The sequence below is a fragment of the Rhea pennata genome, chromosome 1 (genome assembly GCF_028389875.1).
Source record: "Rhea pennata isolate bPtePen1 chromosome 1, bPtePen1.pri, whole genome shotgun sequence".
NCBI classification, from domain to species: domain Eukaryota; kingdom Metazoa; phylum Chordata; class Aves; order Rheiformes; family Rheidae; genus Rhea; species Rhea pennata.
This window is the reverse complement of record NC_084663.1, coordinates 121,459,781-121,468,535: the sequence shown is the minus strand read 5'-3', so window position 1 is coordinate 121,468,535 and position 8,755 is coordinate 121,459,781. Positions and strand designations below refer to the sequence as shown.

General features: G+C 39.5%; 1 protein-coding gene across 2 annotated transcripts in view; it reads right to left on the bottom strand.

Moving 5' to 3' along the window:
* Nucleotides 1–4,685: 4,685 nt before the first annotated feature.
* ABCG1 (ATP binding cassette subfamily G member 1) overlaps nucleotides 4,686–8,755 on the bottom strand; it is a 54,726-nt gene continuing 50,656 nt past the window's right edge. For both annotated transcript variants that reach the window (XM_062573760.1, XM_062573761.1), the window contains 4 exons: nucleotides 8,554–8,654; nucleotides 7,954–8,112; nucleotides 6,436–6,554; nucleotides 4,686–4,914 (listed from right to left, as the gene is read on the bottom strand). In XM_062573760.1, the coding sequence (XP_062429744.1) occupies nucleotides 4,686–4,914; nucleotides 6,436–6,554; nucleotides 7,954–8,112; nucleotides 8,554–8,654 (608 nt within the window). The remainder of the gene's footprint in view (nucleotides 4,915–6,435; nucleotides 6,555–7,953; nucleotides 8,113–8,553; nucleotides 8,655–8,755) is intronic.

The following is an 8,755-nucleotide window of genomic DNA, read 5'->3' as shown; positions in this document are numbered from 1 at the left end:
CACCTGCACTCTCTTGCTCTGCCCTGTGTTACCCTTCCTGAATATGACTGTCACAGAGCAGGAGACAAAATAATAAAATTGAATTTCAATAAAAGTTACATTGAAATTAAGATCCCATCATGCTTAGTTCTGGGAAGTAAAAATAAATGCTGACATTTCTGGAGTACAAAGCAGTCCTGCAGGAAAAAAAAATACATAGTTCATTTTCTTCCCTGCCAAAACTTTGCAGATAACAAAAGCAACTCTGCAAAGCCACGGTATATACATAGAAAAATATACACTCTTCTCTATATTTGGTTTTCATTCTCTTCTCCCCCTCAAAAGAATTATTTTGCGATTCAAAAAGATTATTTCAAGATTAGTGTAATGCTGTATTTTCACAAAGACTAATCCAAAGCAAAGGAGCTTCTGTGTCGCTGTGTGTATTTAGACAGCCAACATCTCAGTCCTCCTGAACAACATGGCCCTAACTGAACAAAGCATGTAAGCCTGGGCTTTATTTAAAAGACATTAATTGTTTTTTTAAAAAAATAAATAGAGATGTTAGAAGTTACTAATGCACTTAAGTACTTTGCTGGAACAGTGGTCTCAAAGGATCCCATTAAAGTAGAAGACATTCATCTCATGTTGAGTAGATAGGACAGGAGATAGGACTGCTTTCTGTGAGAATCACTGGGGTAGTACAGGCCAGTATGTATCATCACACTTCTTTCTAAAACCAAATGTTTAGCAAAACACTTATTTCTGTTGTTAGTACAGACATTGACACAAAAGAGAAGATTGGCATGCCAGTCATCTGCTATGTCCACTTGCTTGGATTCAAGTGTTTACTATCTCACACTTAAATAACCAACTTTCCCTTTTAAATATATCCACATTTTTCTCTCCTTTAATGAGAAAAGAGATATTTTGAACTCCAAATACTAAAAAGTGAACAAGATTTCAGCACCAGATACTTTTTGTTACTCCCCTTGATCCATAAAGATGATTTTTTCTCAAATTCTTGTGAGTAGAATCCATTTTACAAATCTTTTATTTAATTATAAATAATAGATTTTAAAATTATTTTTTAAAACTGTCAGGCCCTCTAAGACAATATTCAAATTTCAGCCAAAAAAAAACAAACAAACAAACAAAAAAAAAAAAAACATCAAACATTTGAAGCACAAAAAAATCTTAACTGATGCATACAGGAGCCAAAGCAACATATCACAATGTAACTGCACAAAACGAGTCAAAATAAAACAAAGAAGCCAACAGAAAGCTAAAGCCTTCCAGCAGTCACAACAGAAATCATACAGTCAGTCTTCAAGAGATCTTTAAAAAATCTTTGTGCCTCCCATGTAATTTTTAGTCAGATTGTGACCTGGTTCAAATGGTCATAATGGCATTGATTTCAAACAATTTATAGTTAGTTATATCAGCTAAGAATCTGACATTTTTAGAATTTTGTTGGCTTCGTTTTTCTTCAGCATGAAGCCTCCAAAGCATTGCAACATTCTTGCTTACACTCCAGCACATGCAAGCTCAACAGGGGAATGCTTTTTATACCAGCCTATTAGAATTTATTTCCATATTCAGGGAAAAAGACCAAGTTGAATGTATGGTATAAACATCGCAGTATACAAAAATACATATTTCTATCCCAAAGTAACAGCAGAAGAGACATCATTTGTTAATTTTAGAGCTAAGGAAGGAAAAAAATGATTATCTCGTTTATGTACAGCACTGAGTTTCAGCGACTTAATTTATTTATTTACTGGGATACTACAGTCTGAAAGTGTTCCTTAGAATAGTAACTTTCAACTAAGTGCTCTACAGCAGATGGCTGAGAAAAAGCATTATCTAACAAACAAGGAATGACAAAAATATTCCGGAGCATGTATTTTCTTAGGAACACCCGTGGAGGATCAGACTTTTGGCTGCCATGGTACAACAGAAAGTTACAGTACAGAAGGATATGTTGCAGGTTAAAGCAGTAAAACAAGAATGTCTACAAACAGAGGAATGGCACAGATAATGAGACAGCATCCAGGGAGCTCATACTGCTAGACTGGAACTAGATGGGTGAAGATGGCATTTTCACTAAGTTAACAGTGCTGAAATACCAGTTTTATCAACCAGGTTGTTCCATTTGGTAAACTTCAAGTGATCTTCAATCTGGTATTTGGTAAATTAGTGTTGGTAAACACACGACATATGCCCTGAATATATTTAATGCCATGAGTGTCACACTCTTTCATATCCAGTTAGCCTACAGCTGGGCTAACAATGTGCAACAGAAGAGTCATTTGGCAAATGTAGTCTTTCATCTGTTTGCAAATAGCATTTGAACAGTTTGCAATATTCACAAATATTTTGAGAGTCCTGAAACAATCAAGTAATGTTTTGTCAGGAAATTTCAACTTCTGATTAGTTAACAAACTGTTCACAATCAGGAATATTATTTACAATAGTCAAAATCCTTAATTTCTCATATTTGGCATCCATGTAGGCTTATACCTCCTTTTGATTATGCCTGAAAATGCTGCAAAAAAAAAAAAAAAAAAAAAAAAAAAAGTAGTGGGCTCCTGCATCATATAAGGTTCCCCCTCCCCCCCTTTTTTTTCCTACGGATTGGCTTTGTTTTTACAGACGAATATTTTTTCCAGAAAAAGTTCAACTAACCTTCCTAAAAGACATGACCTGATTTCAGTCTTCCAGAACATAGGCTTAATTCAAGCATTTTTAGTTTAACAGAAATACACATACTCTATGCCTGTATTGGTAAATTAAACAGTCCTGAGTATGGGCCAAAAAAAAATGGTAAGCAATTGCCTTTACTGTTAAATGGCAGAGCTGCAGCCCAGCCCATCAGAGCTCTTCCGGACAATGTTTGGGCACTGTTCAGGAGTTAGCACAGTCCGGGAACCACTCCTATCTGTCAGAGGATTGACAGTATGGACATAGGCAGATTGTGCAAATTGACCGAAAGGCCAGAGAACAGGCCCTGGTACTGTTCAGTTTACTAGTATAGATGTAGCCACAGAGTCCTCAGAAATAGTTTGTGATTTGTGGCTGCTGGTGACCAGCAGATGCAAAAGGTCTCTCTTCAACTTCTCTACTATCATGAGTTGCTGAGCTTCTGAGTGGTTTGCTGACACTGAGCTACTTTCAATCTACAAGACATCTTAAAACTTTATCAGCTTCCTGATAGAAATCATGCATTTACAGACTCTGTAGGTCTGACTCGGATCTCTACAATACTATGGTAAACATACAATAGCTGCAAAAGGTAGCAGAATTTGCAAAGAAGTTTACCAGAGCATCCAACATGGGTATGGGTCCCATACTTTCATTTCGGGTTGAAAAACCAAACTCATGACAATCAGTCACAAAATTCACTTCAACTTGGAACCAGGATTCCCCCTGTCAAGTTTGCAAAGATGAATATGCAAGCAAATGCACACTTCGTACAACGGTTTCACTGGTGTTTAGATCGATTAGCTATTAATGCCCATGTGACGCATGTGGAGTTGGATGAGAACAAAACTGCTTGGCATAATTAACCCTGTCCTACTACATTGCCCTCGCATATTCAGAGGAGAATCCTACATGTAGGGTGTTACAGGTATTTTGAGCACTGAGCCCACATGAGGCAGTTGCAAACATTTTTACATAATACCCCCACCTTTGAGCTGTGGATAGTTCTTGCATGTCATCAGACTTTAACAGTCCTTAGGCTTTAGGGATGGATTCTGCTTTCATATTTAAGAGAAAATGAACCCTGGAGTGCTTTGCTGTTTTTGTTCACAGGAGGTAGTTCAAATGGAGAATGAGCAGAGTTAGTATTTTAAATATTACAAATATGGAGGATTTAAGACACTCAAAAAAAAAAAAAAAACTTTTTTCAATCATTCAGCAACAGGTTGAACATGCCTGACTGCATGTTCTATCTGTTGTAGTTTCCAAATATGGACCACAGGTTTAGTGCAGACTCAGAATTTGCCTTTTTCTCCTACCATTACAATTGTCAGATATGAGACCAGCTCAACAAGTAAAGCACCAAAATTTTAAATTTAGACAGAAAAAAAATAGTGACCTGAATCACTTTAGATTTTTTTTGTCTTAAAAAAGTATCCATATTAAAAAGATATCTTTTTCTTATTAATTAATACATTTACAGATTTTTGGCCAGAAGGAGTAATTCTGTGGAAAAGAACTGCAAACCAATACATAGAAAACAGCAAAGATGAAACTCTGAATTTAAAAAGATGAGAGAAACCTATTTTCTTTGCATTCCCCATTTTGCATCTCATTACCTCATCACCTAATGATGACATCATTCTATTCTGGCTACCAGGACTAGTATTACCTTATCACAGAACTGGTTTTCATAAGTTCCTGTAACCAGGTATTTTGTTACAGTTACACTGCCTCCTACTGAAATTCTGTGTTGTAAAATTCCCTTCTATTTCTTCTTCCTAGTTAGAGCTAGAAAGTGTAATGAAAACATGACCCAACCCAACTGGACTGATTGGCTTAATACTACATGTCCGCTATCCCAATGTGGTTCTCTATGGGCTAGGTCATAACAGCATCTAGCTGGGCACTGGAGACCGGCCTGCCACAGTGAGACAATGTCAAGTGCCCTCTACTGCATGTCTAAAATTTTTCCTACTATGTTGTTATAGTTGTTTTTTCCTTTATCTCTCTGCTCGGATTTTGTATCTGAGAACAAAATAGGCAATTAGGCGCAGGGAGAAGAAGAAAATTCCGAGTACAATGAAGTCCAGGTAAAGTTTGGCATTTTCAACATCCAGTTCTCTCAGAATCGCCTCTGATTTTTGAAAATGGCAAGTATCATCTTTGTCACAATGCAGATCTTCTCGATCCAGTCCATAGATGGAGAGAATAACACCTTCAAACCCATATCTGGAAAGGAGAAGGATGGATTACAAAGTAAAATGCTGATGACCTCTTTAAAAGTATTGCAGCAGCAAAACACTCTACGAGAGCTTGGCTGGAAATGCTGAAGGGTTCAACACTGCTCGGACATGTGTCTCAGGGCAAATTCTGTCCCCTGTTACAATCAAGCAAATCAAATGTCACTTCACTGGCATTTTGCATGAGCAGACGTTTTGCCTTTAACAGCTTTCAGTTAGCATATAGTGTAATTTCTCAAAAGGAAAATGTTAAAACATAAAGCAGACTAATTTCATCTTGTATTCAGAAATTCTTCTTCAGTCTAAAGTGACATCATTAATTCTATTTTTAAAACTAAGCAGTAGGGACACAATTATGACATGAAGTCAGAAATATATTAAAACTGGGATCAAACTAGAACATCTCTTCTCTTACCTTCTGTGATATACTTTTACTAGCTAATAATGAACAGTTCCCATGTCTCCCCCAGGACAGGCTGCACATAGGTTTTGACTTTGCAAGCAGATACATGAGCACAGTCCCCATGCATACGCTAGCTCTCCTTAGTTTCAGGAGACTCCATATGGGCTAGACAATTCCCTTGCAGCCTGATCTTGAATTCTAGTCACTAATCCAGTGGGTGCAGCCTCTTAATCTTTGACAGGTCTCTGCGTGAGGTCACACGTGTCAAATGACAGGAGATTTTAGCTTGGGTTTTGTTAATAGTAGTGCAGTTCAGAAGCGGATGCAGGAAAAGAGGGAACGGTGACGGATGTTTTCAAGGACCCATGTAGCTCTCTCTGCAATGTCCACTTCCTGATCATTTTAGTCCAGAGAAAACCCATTGGCCACCTTCAGGAGAATTCATCTCACCTAATTACAGTCCAGGCATTTAGGTGGCTAGTCTAAACTAGTTCTCCGAGCTAGCCTCCAGAGGTTTCTTGATGGCAATTGTACCATCTTAAGATAACTGTCTCAGATAGAGTGACTGACTCTGGACATCTAGGATACAAGGTGTCTGTCTCTTTCCACTGACTGTAGGTGGGGCTTAAACCACCAGTTTAGAGGTGACACAAATCCCACCCCTCTTGTGGCAGTACAATTGCAAATTTAAAGGTATTTCTCCAACAAACCCATTGGAGATAGAGTGGTGATTTAAATAACATTCTTCCTCCCAAATGAGGTGCTGGCAGACTCATCAGTTTCTCATTTGGGCACACTGTCCCTACTGTTTCCCCAAACCACTATTCCAAAATCCATGTGCTGTAAAATCTCATTGAATTTAATGGGAATAACATGGAATAGTGGCGTGTGATTTATGCTGAATGTTCTTATTAATTCCATGTCATATACAGCACAAAATGCAGTGAGATAGCATGGTATTCTTTTACATTTTCTGTATGTTTATACTGTAAGGAAGGTGCTGTGAACACAGTCTCTTTGGCACCCAAAATAACCAAACAAGCAAGCAAGCAAAAGCAAACGAATAACATTTTGAAGATTGGAGGTTAGTGGCCTCCCTAGCAGTACCTGACATAGGAAATGTAGGACATCCACTGGAGGTACGTTGGAATGGTATCAAAGCTGACAAAAAACCCAGAGAACAGAAGCACCGGGATGGCAGTAACTGGGCCCACAAAAGTGGCCACCTGGGAAGGTAAAGAACAGTCTCCTGTCAGAGCGCCAGAGAAGTAACTAGAAATTAACTTTCTCTTCTGTCTAATGTCTCGACCTCCAGTGAGGAATCAATCTTTAAATGAGCAGGCTTTCTTTATGGCAAATCCTCTGCTCTGTGCCAGACCTAGAGAAGCTGTGGAAATCTGCTTTCAGGCAGCAGGGAACAGCGCATTCAAATCCTTCTGATTATGCCACTCCTCCAAATTATCAGTCACAAATATCCTGAACTTGCTGAATTTTCTTGGGGAGGGAAGTGGTTAGAGGTTGTGAATAGAAGAAAGGAGTTTTTTTTTTCTCCTGTTGCTAAAACTCTGCTCCTAGCTGATCTCTCTACAGTGCTGCGATTTGTCCTTTAAGGCACTTGAACTCACAATGAAGGTTGCAGAACGAGATGGGCACTGGGATTCCTCACTTTCCTGCTTAAGAGACTCTTCTTTCTAAATATTATGGCCTTCACCCACTCCCACCTCAGATTTCCCTCCCCATTAACTCTATATGTATAGCAGCTTCATTTGGTGCTAAAAATTTCTGAAGAGGATAAGGAGCATCACCAGATGGAGGGCTCTGGTAAGGAAGACAGGTCTTGGCCAGACTCCATACTCTCTCCTCTACATCCCCTCCAGAGCAGAGGGCTATATAGGTATTTCTGGGGAGAGTGGAAACATAGTGGTCACAGAACGGGGCTGTGCTGGTCTCCACAGGATAGCAGAGAGCAGGACCCAAGACTATTACTGCAGAAACTTTGATAGTATCGGTACATAATAATGCCAATATCATCTGTTATCACTATCATTTGCAGTACAAAACAGCTCCACTCTGGATTTCTCACTTCTCCACCACTATTGCTAGGAAGCAGGATGGAGTTACACAGCCAGCTTCCAATGTGCCAGTCACATCACGAGCTGCCTCTCTCCCTCCCTCTGCACAGGGTTTGGTTTCCAGACAAACCTTCCTTTGCCTTGCCTCCTACAATTTTCTCCTTGTATGTGTATGGAAGAATCCTGTACTGAGCACAGCTACAGATCTTCATGACCTACCTCTTCCACTCGGTAGGTGCACAGAAATGCATCAGTCCTGCATATTCTAGGACCTGCTCAGCCTGAGATGAATAGCAAGTGACAGCCTACTCGAGCAGGGGCCTGCACAGCACCATTCAAATGGGGAAAGAAAGGTATTGCCTCACATTCATTGGGTGTACATGCTGTTTAAGTTGATGCTAGTGGGAAGCACCAAGTAACTATTTCAGATCAAGAGAATCTTTTGCCTGTCATGTCCCAACAAATGCCTTGGACACACAGCAGCAGTCACAACAAGTAAACAGTACTACGGTATAGCAGGATTCCCATAAGACCCCAAAACACCCATCAGTACCTGCAGGGATGTAGAGGCTGCACCTATCAGAAGACCCAGAGACTGAGCCACTAGGGACGTCATGGTTCCCAAGGCCGCAAAGAGGACAAAGCGGAGTGCATCAGATGGCTGCGAGGTCATCCAGTACACAATGCTGCAGTAAGCTACAGGAAACATGATCTGCAAGGAGATACACATGCAGGTAGTTCATTAAAGCCAAACATTCATTGTTACTCAGAGTGAGGTAAAAACACAGGGGAAGCATTATATGCTAGTTTATCAAAGGTTTTCAGTCTTTGCATGTTACATGACAGCTGAGGAGAATGAATACATCTGCCACAGACTGTCATAAATACATCCCACTTACTCACCACCTTTTGCAATGGCCCATTTGTACAAAACCAAAGATGCTCACTTGTTTATTAAAAAAAAGGGGGGGGGTGTGTCAAGCCTAGGCTTTTGTGAAGCCCTGCCATTTAATTCTAAAGATGTTTTGATTTGGACCTGAAGCTTCAGCACACACATGCGAATAGTTTCTGTTCAGATGGAGAAAATACTAGTGCTGATCTGCCTGGCAAGAATTTAAATTGTTCTTGTTTTATTGAAGAGTAGAACATATACCTGAAAAGGAACATCAGCCATGGTTTTAGCAAGATAGTAGGCTTTCAGACTGTACCAGTAGTTCAGATGCTCTCTGAGAAACACTCCCATCTCAAGAGGAACTACAGAGAAATTAGTAAAACAAGTTAGGTTGTCAACATGTAACATTCTTGCACAAAGTAACATAGTAATCCATTTCCAATCCTGAGCTGCTGCAGTCCCA